General features: G+C 36.4%; 1 protein-coding gene across 1 annotated transcript in view; it reads right to left on the minus strand.

Moving 5' to 3' along the window:
• LOC310643152 (bifunctional heparan sulfate N-deacetylase/N-sulfotransferase 3) overlaps window positions 1–18,989 on the minus strand; it is an 83,574-nt gene that overhangs the window by 26,887 nt on the left and 37,698 nt on the right. Inside the window, exons 4-6 of the mRNA XM_083367248.1 lie at window positions 17,171–17,325; window positions 12,593–12,778; window positions 8,422–8,550 (exon numbers count right to left, since the gene is read on the minus strand). Coding sequence (XP_083223374.1) covers window positions 8,422–8,550; window positions 12,593–12,778; window positions 17,171–17,325 — 470 coding nt within the window. The remainder of the gene's footprint in view (window positions 1–8,421; window positions 8,551–12,592; window positions 12,779–17,170; window positions 17,326–18,989) is intronic.

Below are 18,989 nucleotides of genomic sequence, written 5' to 3' on the forward strand. Positions count from 1 at the left end.
TTGATTTGTCTCTTATATCTAGAAGACTATGGAAAGACTCTTTGATTCAATGGAATATATTGATTAGGAAAGATGTTTGGCAAAAGAAAAAGGCTAAAGTGAGAATTAAGAAATTAGATGATGGGATCTATCAGAGGGAATATTTAAAAATTAAACATTTGTTTGAATATGCTTAAAGAAATAGAAAAATTTTGGATATATATGAATTTTAGTTTAAGAGGGATGAACCCCCCAAGTAATATATTATTTTTTCTTTCTTCTTTTTTACTTTGTGTTTTTTTTTTCTTTTTTGATATGAGAAACATAAAAATGTTTGGGATGGTTAATATAAAGGACATCTAAAGATTAAACATATGTTTAATTATGGTTAAAAAGAACAGAAAATTTTTGGAAATAAATGTATATTAGTTTAAGAGGGATATGTATTTTAAGTAGTATAATATTTTCTTATTCTTGTTCCATTTTTTATCTTTCTTCTCCTTGTTTTTTATTTTTTAAGACATGAGAAACGTAGGTGTTGGTATGGCTTATATGAAGAAAATAGATTTAAATATTTAAATGCAATTAACTTTGAGAAAATCTTAACTAGTCAGAATGTTTTGAACATTGTGGGGACAACAAATTTAAATAAGAATTGTAAACAGGATCTACGATAAGGCAACCAAGATGTCTAGATAGAAAAGAAGCATTATATGAATGTGATTATTATTTGTACAAATGTTGGAAAAATCTTTATACTGAACTGTTACTTATCAAAATAATAAGAATTGTATTATTTAAGGTTGGCAAAGAAGAGAAGAAGAGAAAATCAAGTAAAGCTACTATGTGGATTATGGATTATAGAAACTAATTATTAGTGATTGTTTTGCAAATATAAACCCAGACAACACACTGTTTACCAAATATTAAGGCAACTATGTTAAATTTTTTTTTATAAAAGAGCTTGTACAATCATTTATCTGAAATGCTATAGTATTTCTTGCTCGAGCTGGGGGCTGAACTAGAACAGGGCTTTTCAAGCTTTTCACCGATTGTACCACTTTTAGGATATGGCAATATTCGAGTACCACCTAGCAAGGTGTCAAAAACCTGATGACCAAAAAAAAAAACACCAACCCCCCCCCCCCCGTTCAAGATTGCAATTGCACTGAAATGACTTATGACCATTTTTCACACTTATGACCATTGCAGCATGCCCAGGGTCTTGTGATTTATATTTGGATGCTTGGCAACTGATTCATATTTATGATGGTCACAGTGTCCCAGGGTCATGTGATTCCCCTTTTGCAACCTTTTGACCAGCAAAGTCAATGGCAGGGCTGCTAGTGGCCAAGTGCTGAGACGGGACTTCCTTCCTTCCCTCCCTCCCTCCCTCTTTCTCATGCCTACTTCCTTCTGAAGGAAGAATTTGAAATACCCCACCCCCCTATTTTCTCTCTTCCATATATTCATCAAACAAGGAAAAAGCCTCCAGAGACAGAAAAGACAAACTGCTGAGTGAACTAGCTTAAAAAGGCACATTCCCCTTTAAGAATTAGCTACTGGCTAGAAAGGAAAGTTAAGGAGCGCAGCTGGCACTTAAGGAAGGGAAAAAAATGTAATAAGTATTGGCTGCCAGCTAAGGCAGCCTGTTCTGTACCAGCCTGCTACCGGCCCTGCAGAAAAGGCAGGGACAACCCCTTTTACAAGAAGGCAAGAGGCTGGAACTAAGCCTGCCAAATTTATTAACATAAAAACATAAACAGAGCAAAGAGAGCAAACACGAACCATGAAACAGGAGCTATTCAAACGGTTGCCTTCAGCAAACCAGCCCTCCCACGCATTCCCCTTTTAAACAGTTCAGGGCGTGGCTTCTCTCTGCCTCCTTCCGAGGTGCCCCATTGCCTTCCTCTGTTTACTCCTGATTGACTGCCTCCTGCGTCGGGCGTCCTTGAACAGGGCCAGCTGTGGGTCATCTTCATCCACGCTGTCAGGCTCACACAGCTGGGTCTGCGTCGTAACCAGGTGGGAGGGGCCTGGCTGAGGGCTCTGTGGAGCCTCAATATTATTCTCAGCAAGCTCTCCAACACCCCCCTCCTCCTCCTCTGAATCGTCCGACCCAACTGCCGAACCCACAGGCTGACCCTGAATCACAACACAGCCTCCCCAAATGGCTCCATTCATAAGTAAAGGAATGCTACAGGCAAAATCAATTCCGGAGAAAAATACTTCAAATCCACTTGCAGCAAAACTTACAGCTAACAATAGCAGAGCAATAGAAGCTAACAGGAGACATCAGCCATCAGCCAAACAGAAATTGCTACTGCATTTCTTGCCTGTTTGTTGCTGCCGGCACAGGTGGCTGCCACAGCAGTTGTAGATCAGCTCTCCTGTCTCCGCCCCCCTCCTCCTCCTCCTTTCTCATGGGGGAGGGTGAGCCAGAAGTGAGCCTGGGGCCTTTGCCTCACCCCAGCCACTCTGCAGCTCCAGAGGACTCTCTCACAGTAAGTCCTTGCCTGCGCTGGCTCTTTCCTTCCCCCACTACACTTGCCTAGTCAAGGCTGCATACCACCTGCCACTCGTTAATGTACCACAAGTGGTACACATACCATGGGTTGAAAAAGCCCTGGACTAGAAGACCTCCAAAGTCCCTTACAACTCTGTTGTTCTGTTTTATCCTAAAATATCTTCTAATAGACTTCACACCTAAGCTTGGAATACATCTTTAATCTCTAGGCCAGACATGTCAAACACAAGGCCCGGGGGCCGGATCCAGCCCGTGAAGTGGTTTCATGTGGCCCATAAAGCCATCCTGGAAACAGTGAGGGAACGGCCCCCACTGCCTTGGCCCTGGCCCAGAGACCCTGCTTCTGCCATAGACCCTCAGATCTATCCCACTCCTGCCCAGGCCCCCATAGGCACCCTTGATGCGAATGATGTAGAGCTGGCCACGCCCACCCAGTAGGCCATACACACTCTAGCCACGCCCACCCAGTAGGCCACACCCACCCAGCCCCCTGAGGGCAACCATAATGCTGATGCGGCCCTCAATGAAATTGAGTTTGACACCCCTGCTCTAGGCACTTAATTCAACTTTTCTGTTTTCTGTTTGACTTGGAGGAAAACTCTCAGAGACAAAAAATCTTTATGATATAAAAATGGAATGTCATCCAAAAGAGCTGATTGTCTGCCCATTGCATTGCAGTGTAAATATGTTAGGAAAGTTGATATTTTTGAAGGCTTTTTCTTGCCTTTTCAAATTAACCAATACTTAATGGGTCCATCAGGAAACCTGGATGGTTGTGATTTGTTTGTATAGTAGCCATCTCTAGCCTATGAATCATGGGTTAGAGCAGGGCTGTTACAACTGCTGGCCCACAGGCCAGATGCGTCATGCCGAAACTGTGCCCACCCCATTGCCAGCAATGGAAAAAAAGTCACAATAGGTTGCAACAAGTCATGTGACGTTGCGAGTTTGACACCCCTGGGTTAGAGCCTAATGACTGAGCTGTGAATTAGCTTTCTGAGGTAAGCAGGGATGATCAAAATATTTTTTTCCTATCTGGTTCTCTGCAGATGTTTTAAATCCTGCTACTTCGTACATTGACATGCTGAAGTCCAGCTTATCTAGAGGACACCAGACTGATAAAGGCTGAAATAAAGGTTTTTCACAGGCATGGTGTGGTCTGAAATTGCTTATCTGATTGTTGTCTGGACCCCTGGTGTTCAGATATTCCTATGCATTCTACCAGCATTCATATGCAGTACAGAAAGACATTTCAAATGTTTTCGTTGCAGTAGTTTTTCCAACCATTATAAAATCACAGATAAAACCCAGGCATGAATAATGATGACAACTTTTTTTTTTAGTATCTACACAAAAATATATAGCAAAAGATTCCAAGGACAACAAAATGGAGGTGTCTTCAATTAGTTTACTCTTGAAATTAAGGCGTATAAACTGTTTTGCAGGAACAAATTATTGTTCAAAAACTGCTACATTTGACTGCTTGCTATTTTGAGTATAGAGACCAGGGGACAAAGCTATGACCAGAAAGCATTGGAACCTAAATAAAAGCAGAATACAAACATGCATGCAAAAATACCCACCCATGCGTTTACTGGTATCGAACAGGACAATTTTATCAACATCAGCAGCAATTGCAAATGTTGTTATTATTAACTTCATTTCAAATTTCCACTTAAACTTTCTTGAGGATTAAAATGAAGGCAGAGACAGAACTAAGTATGCCAGAAACATTATATATAAAGTATTTAGCACAACATCCAAGTACTTAATGAACACGCGGCACTCAAAAAGTTAAATTTAACAAAAGGAAATACTAACTATCTGGATATCACATTTTATTTTTCAGATAATTTAATGCTTATTATTAAGTTGAAAGACCTTACTGGAATGATATTTGCACTGTGAAAGCATAATTACTTTGCATCATTCTTTAAAAAAATATTCCTTTGCTTATGGGTTCTGAGGGACATGTTTCATATTGATTACTTGTGCAACAAACATTTTGAATCAACAGGTTGAAGACTCTAGATAGCCCCTGGATGTAAATTTCCTAAACCATACATTATCCTCAATGCTTTTAGTCTGGTCACCTCAAGACTTGCTCTTTCACATCAATATATAATGAATATACATAAGACTTTTAGCATTGCTGGAGCAACAAAATACACAATGACCCATGTGATTTCTGTCATTTCTAATAAATGTAACAAAATTATTATAGCAACTGTTCTGCTGTGCAAAAGATTCACACTCTTACATTCCTTACGTTCTAGAAATGAAATGGCCCAAGGAAACAAAAGTAGAGAATAAATGCTTAAACACACAAAATTCTAGCAATGGATCCACAAGGAAGGCTTATCACAGAAAACTGGCAGAGTCCTGTCAAAATTACTTGAAAAGAAAGAAATACCACGACGGTAGTCAGCAGTTCTTGAAGTAATAAGATACGAAATAAATTGTCAACTGTCATGTCCAAAGTAAAGCAAAGTGGGTAGTGTTAATTACTCAGACATCCCAAATTTAAGAATCCGTATATATCAAAAATAGAACAGAACAGACTAGTTGGAAGGTACCTTGGAGGTCTTCTAGTCCAATTCCCTGCTTGAGTAGGAAATCTTATACCTTTCCAAAAAAATGGCTATTCAATTTCTTCTTTAAAATTTCCAGTGATGGAGCACCCACAACTTCTGGAGGCAGGTTGTTCCACTGGTTAATTGTTCTCACTGTGAGGAAATTTCTCCATAGTTTAGGTTGGATCTCTCTTTGATAAGCTTCCATCTGTTACTTCTGGTCTTGCCCTCAGCTGCTCTGGAGAGAAGGTTGACCTCCCATCTCTGTGACAGTCCCTCAAATATTGGAAGATTGCTATCACATCACCCTAGTCCTTCTTTTCATTATACTACTACACATACAAGGTTCTGCAAGCATTCATCATACGCTTTAGCTTCCAGTCCCCAAATCACCTTTGCTGCTCTTCTCTGCACACTTTCTAGAGTTTCAACATGTTTTTTGTATCGTGGTGACCAGAACTGGATGTAGTATTCCAAGTATGGTCTTACTAGTGCAGTATAAAGTGGTACTAACACTTCACATGATCTTGATTCTGTCCCTCTGTTGATGTAGCCTAGGATTGCATTGGCTTTTTTGGCAGCTGCAGCACATTGCTGGCTCGTATTTAAGTGATTGTCCACTAGGATACCTAGGTCCCTCTCACAATTACTGCTGTTGAGCCAGGTGCTACCTAATCTATACCTGTGCATTTGTTTTTTCTTGCCTAAGTATAAAACCTTACTTTTCTCACCACTGAATTGCATTTTTTTGGATAGGGCCTAACAAGGCGGTGAGAGATAGCAGGGAGAACTGCTCAATTCATTCTTTGCATCTGTCTTTACACAAAAGAAGAGAATAGTTCAGCCTATCAAAAACAGTGCACTGATTGTTTCTTTGACTTTTTTTTCTTGCTTTTTATATGTTGAAAGTAGAACTTAGGAATTTGGGGTGCACAATTCTTAGTTCTGGCTATGAAATATTGCAGTACACTTTAATAGTACACTCTAATAAAATTATATCTTTCTCAACAAATGGAGCCAACAACTCTTTCTATTTAGAGGTTTAGGTTGTGGCCAGTGTGCTTCCTGCCGACCTTAGTTAACTGATTGGCAAAAAGTTCATCTATTTGTTCTGTTTGGATAGGGTGGTCTGTAATATACACCTATGGTAATCTGGGTGAAAATTTTCATCAAGAATGGAACAAACCTACATTTTTTTTAACATGCCCCCTCTTTAAACAGCATCATCAGTAATGGGAAAGCTCTTCTTTTTTCCCCTCTTTGTGAATTAAAATGTCCCCTGGCATTGATTACTTTATCAGGTCTACCATGGGTAGATCATACTTTTCATAGAGGTAGCTAGTATTAAAAGTAGATGTGTTATGAACTCCCAATGCCCTTTATACAATATGATGGAATTTAAACAGTCTACATGCTTCATGAACATAATGGCCTTTACTGCCAGAATAATTTTATAGCTACTATCAGCCAGCAATATGGGGAGCATAAACCAATTCCACATAAATGTGCACATATTAGGAATTTGCTAGATGAACTATTTTAGCACAAAAGCTCTTCCATTTCCAGTAAATAGATTTAGCAAAGAATGGTTTTCTAATAGGCCTTAGATTCCTTAGTCTGAATAATTGGAAAGTTATAATGCTTGAGAAAAACTGAAATGTTCAAATGTTCACAAATGTGTACTTTATATTTTTTGGATATACTGGAAAAAAAAACCCTAAGAAACTTGACACCTCTTTTGATTATATGAATACCCCATTTGTCCTTGAAAGTCACTTTTATCCCAATGGTACAGACATTTAAGTTCATTAAACAATTTTTATACAATTCTGTGTGTCTAAAATTATGCTCCATTTTCCCCCTTAAAATATTTCTAATACATTTATTCTTAAACTATAAAAGGTGATTAACAACAATAGTTGTTTTATGTAGAATGAACATTAAAAAAAAACAATTCTGTTAATTTCTGCTCATAATGGGGATACATCCAGACTGGAAGACGTGATCTACAAAAGCTACTAATATTTTTAAATGTTACATTTTTTCCTACACATCTACCGTTTAGTCAATTCTAACATGTGGCAAAGTTGGTGGGGATGGGGGTTGGAAAAGAGAACCACACTGCTCCTTGCATGCTTATCTGAACTGGATTCTCATTTTCATTAAGCTGTTTTTTTAAAAAAAAAGTAGAGCACATTCAACGACCATGGGACAGAATTGTGTAATTAGCCATATCCTTGATACCAGGATGCTTCTCGGCTATGACCTCATGATCCTTGCAGTTGCCAGAATGGCTGAAAAACCCGATGCACCAAAATTTAGTTTAACCTGAGATCCTGATTATGTAGACATTTAATTATAGTGAAACCCATATAAATATATTGCTGTAGACATGAAAAGGATATTTTATTACCGTCTTGTAATAATATATAAATACTGAAGGCACAGTCAGAGAGATATACTAATATTGATTCGAATGCATGAAATTATTCCAGGTTGCTTACTTAACACAAATAGTATTAAAATATTTCCCTTATCACATTAAGTGATATTTTAACAAAAAGAAATGGCCAGTAGTTTGTCGGTTTCAAATTATTAAAATATTTCTAATAAATGTTATAAATTCAACATTTCAGTGAGTTTACAAAAACAGAGTTTTTGCTATAAAGCATCTAGATGGATCAATGCTATATTTACTCCCTTCAGCTCTTGAATGAAAATAACAAATAAATAAGCGTACATAGTTCGGGCCATATGAGCCTCCCTTCCAAATGGAGCCTAAAAAGTGTTCCCCAGAGTTTCAAAAACTCAAGAACGTTTGGTTTTCCCTTTATCCAGCAAAATGTACTGTGCAAACAGGGCTGATTTGTAAAATCATGCTTATATGTTGCTTTAAATTAGTTTGATCTATACCTGTCAGAGGAACTCATTCTATTCTAAGCCTTATAGCTTCAGTAGAAGAAAAGAAAATCCAACTATGAGTGATAAAGCAGCAGCTCTTTATTTTGTAGTTTATTTATTTGATATTTGTTATTCTATGTAATTAAAATAATTTATTTATAACCTGAAATTTGTAGAAGAAATTTGTAGAATGACCATTTAGTGTCATTTCAATCGTATTTATTGTTCCAAAAATACATGCTAACATCATTGGCTTGAAGTAATAAGAAGAAGAGTAAATAGTAAGAAATTATGGAGATTGTTCACATTTTGTATAACGTTTACAAGTATTAGTGAATACATAGTCAGTACAACTAAAGAAAAAGAATAAAACAATGCTATTAGTCAATATTTCTTAAGGTATGCTCAGTAGTTTTGTTCAAATAATTTAAAACTACTTACTGGATTGAGAACTACTGTGAAAAATAATTCCCCGCCCTGTATACTTTTGTTTAGTTCTTTTGGACCACCAGGATACTCCTTGTAGAAAATTGTATGAGTAAAAAGGCCACAGGTTTGTCGAGGAAGAACCTGCAGAAGATTATATACAATAATAAAGAAAAGGAAAAAGAATGCATTGGCTAGCTAATGACTCTAGGGCGCAATGCTCATCTCTGTTTCTTGGCCAAGGGAGCTCTGTTTTTTGGCCAAGATATTGTCTGTGGTTATGTGACCAGCATGGCTGTGCTGCCACCACGTGGCTGGGTGGAGAAATCACAATGTGGGCAGTCAGACCCTCCTACTATATGATGTATTTTCTTTCCCCTCCCCTTTCTGGGATGGACTTCCTCTTCCCTCTTCCCTAGTGAGCCATGCTTCATGAGCAGAAAACATGGCGTCCCAATATGCAGACCCTGGGAGCATTATCATCTTCTAACTATTCTGGAACGATGATACTGTTGTACTTTAATTAATCTCTTGTAAGACTTCTATGGTCTGTGTAAGCAGATATAATTAACTTTAACAGGTGCACAGAACGCTGTTACCTTCCCACTGAAGTGATACCTATTAATCTATTTGCATTTGTATGCTTTCAAACTGCTAGTTGGGCAGAAGCTGGGGCAAGTAATGGGAGCTGACCCTTATAATTCTCCTCTGTAAGTCTGAACTATATTTTATAGATTTGACTATTAATTTAATGTTATTTCAAAATATGAAACCACACAAAATAAACAACACATTTGTCAGGAAGAAAGACCACCTACGTATCATTAAAAGAGTGAGAAATTTTTTAAAAGGCACCATTCAAAAATGCTGTATGTGATAGATCTGCATATAGGTTAATATATGCATGCAGCTGCCAATTTAAAAATAGTTGTTACACTTTTAAATACAAATAAAATAAATCCCACAGTATTATATTTAGATTATATGTTTGCCTGCACTCTCCAATTATTAACCCTTGATGGTTAACTTCAAAACCCCTGTTGCTTTATCTTTTTTTCTGTCCCTTTTTCTTGATATTGGAGTTGGAAGAAATAGCCTTTCAAATAAATGATCACTTCCAAAAGTGATCATTTGTCAGTAAAACAAAACGTATCAGTAAAACAACACTTAAAATATATGATTCTTCCAACCAGCATATTATTGTCAGTCAGTTTTATTAAAGAATGGTTCACTATCTATGAGTTCACTAGACCAGACATGTCAAACACAAGGCCCGGGGGCCGGATCTGGTCCGCGAAGTGGTTTCATGCGGCCCACGAAGCCATCCTGGAAACAGTGAGGGAATGGCCCCCACTGCTGTGGCCCTGGCCTAGAGACCCTCCTTCTGCCAGAGACCCTCAGATCTGTCCCACTCCTGCCCAGGGCCCCATAGGCACCCTTGATGTGAACTATGTAGAGCTGGCCATGCCCACCCAGTAGGCCATATGCACTTTAGCCATGCCCACCCAGTAGGCCACGCCCACCCAGGCCACACCCACCCAGCCCCCTGAGGGCAACCGCAATGCTGATGTGGCCCTCAGTGAAATTGAGTTTGACACCCCTGCACTAGACTATTCCATAACAGCATGTTATGTATAGTGGAAATAGAATATTTTTATAGAGGACCTACATGAAGAGGTATGATAAGATTTTCTGTACACCCAGTAATTTGTTTTTTAAAAATAATTATTTAGAATTGTTTGGAATTGTTTTTGTTATTCCTAAAAAGTAAAAAGTGTAGAGAAATAAGCCATGCTAATGGAAAATCATCATGGATCCCACCAAAGGAAATACTAACTCAACTTCCAAGAGATCTTTGACAGTGTCAACTGGCATATGGACATTTCAAATTTATGTGCCTGGATTTTTAAAAGCCTTTGACTAAGTTCCTCATAAAGGTTCTTAGAAATACTTATAAATGTTCCTCAAAATGTTCTTGTTGCCAGAAGGTTGATATTTGATAAGTAGGAAGAGGTTGTTTATTGTTGTTTATGGCACTTTATCATATCATATCATATCATATCATATCATATCATATCATTTATATATATATATATATATATATATATATATATATATATATATATATATATATATATATATATATATATATATATATAGAGAGAGAGAGAGAGAGAGAGAGAGAGTTGGGGACCAACTCTCAAATTAATTAGGAATAAAAATGAAGTTTTTAAAAAACAAATTATACTGAGTTTATTATTACATTTTATGTATCATTACTATATTTTATATTATTTTTAATTTGTTGTTAGATACTGTAGTGTTTCTAGCAACAAAAGGTGGTATATAAATGTAATAGCAAAAAAAGGGGAAGATTATATAAAAAATGGATAAATACGGTAATTGGGTAAAAAAAACATCATCAAAGACTAAGTATAAGTCATCATTTTTGTGAATAGAAGAAAATATTGATCCCCAGGCTTCTGAACTAGTGGTTTTTAAATTCATTTAGCATTAAGGATGGAGCAGGCCAGATTTGTAGATAATGGTCAGGATGGTAAATACCAAACATACGCCAGAAGGATCTCTTTAAAAAGATGACTGGGAAAACAAATGAAATTCATCTAAGCGTAAATGATACAAACAGTGGGACAAAACTCCAAATACTTATTGATGAAAGCTATAAATAACCAGAAAAAAAGACCTTAAGGCCATAGTGGATGGCTCTACAAAGATGCTGACACTGTGTGTGGCTGTTGTGAAAAACAGAAAATCCATGATTCCATGGTAAGGATAATTAGGAAGGGGAATGAAAATACAATTGCCAACACTGTAACACATCTCTGGGAATTCTGTGTGACATCCTTATCTGGAATAATCTTAATAATAATAATAATAATAATAATAATAATAATAATAATAATAATAATAATAATAATAATAATAATAATAATTAATGATAATTATAATTATTATTATTGAAAAAGAATGTAACAAAACTGAAAATGGTACAGGATCCAGCAGCCAAAATAATGAAGGCGCTTGAATAATTTTGTTAAGAAAAACAACATGGAAACAATACTCTTCAGACAAGAAAATGGAAGCTGAAGGTGGGGAAACATGATTAAGTTGTATAAAATCACATACAACATATAGAAAATGGACAAAGCCTCATAGAAAGATAAGGGCAATTTATCTGAGATAGTTTGATAGGCATCTATGAAATTAATCAGGAAATTACCTAGTAACACATGTAAATCATATTTAAAGAAGATAATAAAATGTCCTTTGGAATTGAAATATTCTTGGACCATAACCATATTAAAGTACATTTATTAGAAAAAATAGCACTCTCAGCAACTTTAGTACTATTACCATAAAATAGGATAGGCCCATCCAACCTCTTTCAGACAGAAGAGATTTTTCATTGAAACTATGAATGTTTATGTATAAATATAACATTAACATTATATGTACCTATTACTTTAACTTTCTCTGCTTGACAATACTTTGCATACTTTTAACAATTTAACTCAATATCCTAAGCACTGATATGCAATAAAACTAAAATATATACAAATATATACTCAGATTTGCACTCCAAGGCTACCAAATATATTTCTAATAGCAATGAGATACTTACAAAAGTCTCTGAATTTGAGATCAAAGTACCATCTCCTCAATAAACAGGCAGTTTTAAGACAGAGGTTCCCCATCCATAATCCTTAAAGTTAACGTCAGCCTCTTCAAAATGGTTAGGTAAAAGAGATGGCTGAGCATCCAGCTCTAGCTGCTTTTCAGCAATGCTAGCCGCATTTTGACAAGTTTAAAAATTTCAAACCATCTTTGAAGCCCTTTTAAACATAAAGGACCCTGAAATAAATTACGATCTGGTGCTAGGGCATAATAAACTAAAGATAGCTCTTCAGATAATGTGAACATTTGGTACAGTAATACTTATAACCAGGGCTTTTTTTTCTCAAAGAACGCTCAGAACGGAGTTCCGGCACCTTTTTGGGATGGAACCTTGTAGGGTAGGCAAGGCGGGTTGTATAACATGTGTGAGTTCCGGCACCTTTTTCTTTTACAAAAAAACCACACTGCTTATAACATATAATACATGTTGAGATATAATCAGAAAAGCCAGGATAAAAAACGAACGAACAAACAAAAAAACATAGCTCACCATGATGCTTTTGTGAATGAAACCTCTTCTGTACCGTGCAGGTTTTAGATGTGGATATTCTTCTGTACTGGTGGTTTTGATATTCCAAACTTTTTTCCAGGCATCATAAAGCTGGACATGAACAGGATAGACGCCGGAATGGTGTGGAGCCACAGCATATCCCATATCAGTTGGGATGCCATGTTCCTGAAACAGCAAAATAAAATCCTATGAAGGATAGGAACCAATGCACACACATGAGCACGTCCTCCTACAAAAGTACGAACTTATCCAAACAATGCAATTTATTCAGGTCAATCTCAAGACCTACATGCAAAGCTTATTTAGCATCGTACACTTCCTGCTTATCCAGGATATGGTGCAATATTTCTGTTTTTCTTTTCTCTATCGCCCTGAGCTTAATTTAGCTCTAGTTCATCAAGCATGGAAACTAGATTTCTCTTTTGATGTGATAATGTAAAATTGCATAACATTTGTAAGTGTTTCCCTATAAAAACATTTATCTGCTAATATGCAAATGAACCCCTCCTACGACCATCTTGTTAATTTAAATAAGTAGTTTATTTTTAAATCTTGGTTGAACACCCAGTTACTCCAATAATGGCAAATCAGTTCCCACTGTAAGGCATATGCTTTGAACCTTAAAATGGAGACTCCTGTGAAATTTTGAATACTCTTTTTGCCTGCTTAAATTTAAATGTCTAATAAATGCCAAGACAATATGCTGATTGACACTGAGTTTCTTCTTAATGCTTTTTTTGATGAACAGAAATACAGGTTTTCTCAGGGAACACTGCACAATAATCAATACAGATTTGTTTCTACATAACTCCAATTTTTGTGTTAATTACAGCAAGAGTAATATAATGTAATATTAGGATTGTTTTAAAAATTATGTTTTAAATCTCTCTCTCTGGTTCCAGTGGTTTGTGTGTACCCAATACGTTGTGTGGGAACATTAGCTTTAGATAGGCTTTAGGGCACTAGGTATTTTTACGGATTTCAGAAAATTGAAGGGGTTTTGATCTGATGCAAGAAAATCTTGTTTGGAAGTCATTTATAATGAACACAGTGAAACTGTATTTCTACACAACTCTCATTACTGTTAGTGCTAATGGCACTTCTTTTCACTGGATCTCCATCTGACCTGTTTGTATAATTATTTAAAATTGGGATATGTATTGCTGTGGAAATAATTTGAAATGTGTAAGAGCACTAATACAGCACTTGGCTGCAACTTTTTAGATTTTTAAAAAATGTAGGATACACACTGTATATTTATAAAATTGATATTTCAATTTTTGGGTATAATTAAATATATAATCAATCAATCAATCAACCATCAATATTACTTTTGAAAAAACAGAATTTTCTCAGTCATTGTAAAGTGAATATATTGAATAACAATGCATGAAGCTATCTATATGCTTTATATAGTGACAATGACTATCATTTATAGTTACAGTAATTAAGATAAGTATTTTCAGTGTTTTGTATGGAGAACGATCTTTGGGTAAGTGGCAGCACCTAACTGCCTTGCATAAATCGGGAAAAACTATCCAGGGTCAGACATGTCCGGTATTTGAATGGCAGACCGCCAAAAAAAATAACACGTGTACAGGATGGATTGGGAAATGAAAAAAAGCAAACAGACTATTGATTTGTTTAATAAGTATGTGAAGACCACATCTGTGTCTGACGATTCAAGCAGTGCCATTATTGTTCCCCTAGCCCACAGGTCTGCAACCCGTGGCTCCAGAGCCGCATGCAGCTCTTTCAGCCGTCCCCTGCGGCTCCCAGTCCTCTGCCATGTGCAATCCAAAAAAAAAAAAGGTGGGACTAAAAAAGTTCAACCAATCAACCAATCAATTCAAATATGCAGGGTAGGTGCATATCTTGCCTTGGCTCCACTCTTGTCAAACCCTGTTCTGCACATACGCGCATGCGCACACAGTTTTTGCGGCTCCCATTTTTTCCTTTTGTGAGGGAACCAGTTCCGAGTGGCTCTTTCACTGTTTCAGGTTGCTGACCCCTGCCCTAGCCCATGGGTAGGCAACCTCGGTTCTTTTATGACTTGAAGTCCATGAGTCATAAAAGAGCCAAGGTTGCCTACCCCTGCCCTAGCCTGTCTGGGAAATACTAACTGAAAGAGTACAAAGATGAAAATGAATACAATTTTGGAAATTCTGTGCCGTAAGAGCCATGGTGACACAGTGGTATGCAAAACTGCAGGCTACTTCTGCTGTTTGGCAGTTCAATCCTCACAACTACAGATGTCAGAGCAATCGGTCTAGCAACCGTCCTGTAGTCACACAGCTCTGTGATGGAGGGTTTCTTGAGAAAGGGGATGACAGTAGAACATTTGAAGCAAGAAGGAACATAACGTATTTCCAGTGATTTATTAAAGATGCAGTAAAGATGGGGGCCAGTTGATCAGCACAGGCTTTCAAGAAGGAAAGGCCTGGGCCTGGAATTTTTCCTATCTTTTGTCTATAAAAGAGACCTCGCATGTCTTTTTCTAAGATCATCAGAGGTGGGGGGGGGGGGAAGAGGAATGGAGATAAGTGTAGGAGATTTGGCTATTGTTGGTATATTTAATATGGGGACGGTAGTGATAGTTGATAGTGATCTCCTCTCAAACCCAGAGTAGAGTACAGTAGAGCACGTACAGGTCATCTGCCAGTTGCCAATTCTCTTCCACAAGCGGGGGAGGTCTGCTGTATCCAATCATATTCTTCAGGCTTTTCCACACATTTGCTGCTTCATTTGCTGAGAACTGATTTCATTTAAATGTACGCTTTGTCCTGTTTCAGAACAAGCATATACCACAGGCTTCAACAGTTACTTCATAAAAACACAGATTATAGGCAATGGCTGTCAGTGTGAGTACATGTGGTGTCATGTGCATATTTGAGTAAAGTACACACAAACAAGTTTGCCTGAAAACGAGTCTAACTCTAAAACATCAAACAATAGCTTATCAGCCCGTGATCCAAAATCCAAGGGATTCATAGGAAGTTCAACAGCTGATCCGAGATCAGAGTAGCAGAATTTCAGGATCCAAGAGTTCTGAGGCATGACTTTGTAGCTCCTAGGCTAGAGTGATTGTCCCCAAGAAAAATGTACCATAGGGTACATCTTAGCTTTATGTAAAGCAACCCCTTGGTGGGAATGAATTATGAACAATGCTGAATGCTACTTATTTTTGTTAAAGGGTGTGATGTGCACTGGGCTGCTCCTCAGAACTGAGATCCTTGTCATCTGCTTCCTATCCAGTTGCTCCAAATGACTGTCAGCAGGGTCAGCTTCAGGTACTTGATTAAGAGTATTTGCTGATTCTTCAGAGTGTCGTCCATACTGTGAATCTCTTTAGCATCAGACTCCTCAGAGTCCAAGTTGCGTGTGACAAAATTTAACCAACTGTTTTATCCAACTATATGTATGGAACATATATAAGGAATTATTTTTGTGATCTCAAGAGGTGTGATTTCGAATATGCATGTGTATGTATTTTTGTACAAAGGCAAATGCCTTGTTCTTGGCTGAGGAACTGAATGATTTGTTGCGAATGTTAGACAGATTGCCTGATGCAGTAAGACATATGGACTTGCAAATTAATGTATTAAGAACTCAGGAAGTTGTTTTTGACAGGGAAAAAGTGGTCATAATTACAAGGTATTTAAACATAATGAAAAATTATACCAACTCTAATCTATATCATTATATGAATCCATCTATCTTGGGAGTATGTTTACTAAACATAAGGATAATGGATGGAGAAATCAGTGTGGGTAATGTGGTCGGATGTGAGGAAAGTTTCTCAAATAAATTTAAATGATTGTGTGCATCACTTTGTTATCATCTATTAAGTGGGTGATGAATTGAATGTAGATTAAATATAAACAAAGTGATCAATATGAAAGAAGCGTTCTGTGGTAATTTGGATAATACAGAATGAGAGAATGGATACTGAATCACAGTACAAATACATGAAAGAAGACTGAATGGATCCAGAGGAAAAAGGGAAGACTAAGAAAGTTGTAAACTGGTGAGAAGTTGTAGGAGTAAGAAGTTCCTCAAAAAGGGAGAAGTGAGAAGTTTAAAGGCAATTTATGAAATGGTATAAAGATGTGGTGGAAACAAGAAAGATATGAAGTGATTTAATGAATGATGCTGGGGTATTCTAGGATGAGTTAAATCTTTTTCTTTTCTCTTATTTTATGCATTTAATTTATTTTGCTCACTGCTTTTCATTCTGTTTCAGTACGATGCACAGTTCTGCTTACTTCAAAAGGGAACAACAGTGTGATGGGCATGCATTTGTATGGAGGATTCTTTTAATAAACTGCAGCCTGAATGTTAGGTACACAGGTACTCTGCAACATAAATGACTCTGCTCTGTAATTCTATTGTTTCATCTAGTGGCAGCATAACTAAGCTGTAATTGATAAATTAAAGTTGTATTTCAAGACAATCCCAATGTTTAAGGTGAGATGCTTAATTTAATTTAATTTAGCTGTACTCTGTATCAGCTATATATCATTTCTACTAAATCTGTGATGTATGAATTTAACTCACTAAGGCAAATTTTTTGTTGAGAATCATTTGCTCCACTAGCGACGACTCATTATGGAACAGATGAGGTTGCATGTGACTCCACATATGAGGAAACCACCAGAATTCATCAACAGACCCCAACAATAAATCATCTCCTTCATCTTCTTCTACAGTACCTGTAGAAATAAATAATTTATTACATAATATTCCCATTTTTTGAAAGAGCTTTGTCACAGTTATCGGAAGCATGGTGAACATTTAAATTGCAACAAATTACAGCAGGAAGATCAATCTCAAATTCATAGCAACAATTCATAAGCAACCAACTATCTGAGACAGAATGCAACATATTTGATGATGTTACTTACTCAAGGCATAATTTAGAGTAACAGTGAGACCCCCTACAAATCCATTAGGTTTGTACCCTGTAGCAGAATAGGTTCAAGAAACTGGCAAAAACTTAAGTGATTAGATTGCATTTTCCAGTCTGATCTTGTTAGGACAAGCATGATTTGAAAATAAGCCAAAATAATAACAGTCATAACAGAATGCCTGTATATTTTGAGCTAGAACATAACCAATTCCATTGACCTACATTAGAGTCCATCTGTGTGCTTAATGAATAAGACATGAAATATATCAAATAACATCTAGTGAAAGTTCTTTTACATTTATGTTGATTGTCACATTATATTACCATAACTGCATTTTTATTTAAGAACAGGTATTCTGACTGTATTCTGGTCTATGATTGTAACAGACATTCATTTCTATGTCTGGATTCCTATTACAGTGATAGGTCTATAATTGTAATGGAGATTCCTATGAATGGATTCCTATTACAGTGATAGGCAAATTCCCCAGAATGACCACTCAGAAGTAGTAAAGATTAGGGCAGAAGTATAAGCCACTGAATGATAAATATACACTTTAGAAAGAAGGTTGATTTAGTTATAGACCATAGTTGATTTAAATATATTTGCATATTAAAGCAGTATATGTGCTTATTTAATAACTGAAAGCCATAATTTGCAAGCATCTCTACTGTGTGTCACAACTGAAGGTGTCTATATTATAATTTAACATATTGTAGGCTGTACCCTGGATTTCATAGATGTTTGTTAGGTTGTTTTATAAATGTATTTTAGCTTTGTTTTAAATTTTATTTTGCTTATCATCTAAGATAGTCTGTATATATTCACAGAACACTCTGCTTATACTGGTCTATGATTGCAATAAGCTGAATTGAACCGTGAAGAGTAATTATAATAACAACTGAAAGTGTACATTTTGCTGAAGTAAATTGTTCTGTTAAATTACATGTCCAGCTCCTGAATCAACATGATATAATTTATGATTACACTTAAAATATCACATTCTTACTATAAATCTATTTTGCTTCTCTTGAGGTCTACAGCTTGCTAAAATTCATATTCAACAGCACTTGCTATATATGTTAAGAATATATTGATTATATTTAATTCCACAAAGTTTTTATATAAATAAAAGTTTACTATTATCAGAATATAACGGGCAAAGTTTTATATTTTTAATACCAAAGCCTGACTTTAGCCTTGCTAAGTACTAACATAAAAAGATCTGTAATATACACTTCAATGACTACATAAACCCATAAAATTTTTCATATGAATACCGGTACTTTCCTTCAATTAAGTTATTTTTAAACTAGCATCCCTTTTTCCAAACTTATATGATGCTTCTTGTCAAAAAGAGATCTTGAAGCAGATATGAAAAGCAGCTTCTGAAAAGGCCTTTTAGCTCTGCTTGCCAGAGGTGAATGGGCCAAGTTTATCTCAAGGTATAGTTGTTAATTTACAAA

This window comes from Vipera ursinii, assembly GCF_947247035.1.
Source record: "Vipera ursinii genome assembly, chromosome: 7".
NCBI classification, from domain to species: domain Eukaryota; kingdom Metazoa; phylum Chordata; class Lepidosauria; order Squamata; family Viperidae; genus Vipera; species Vipera ursinii.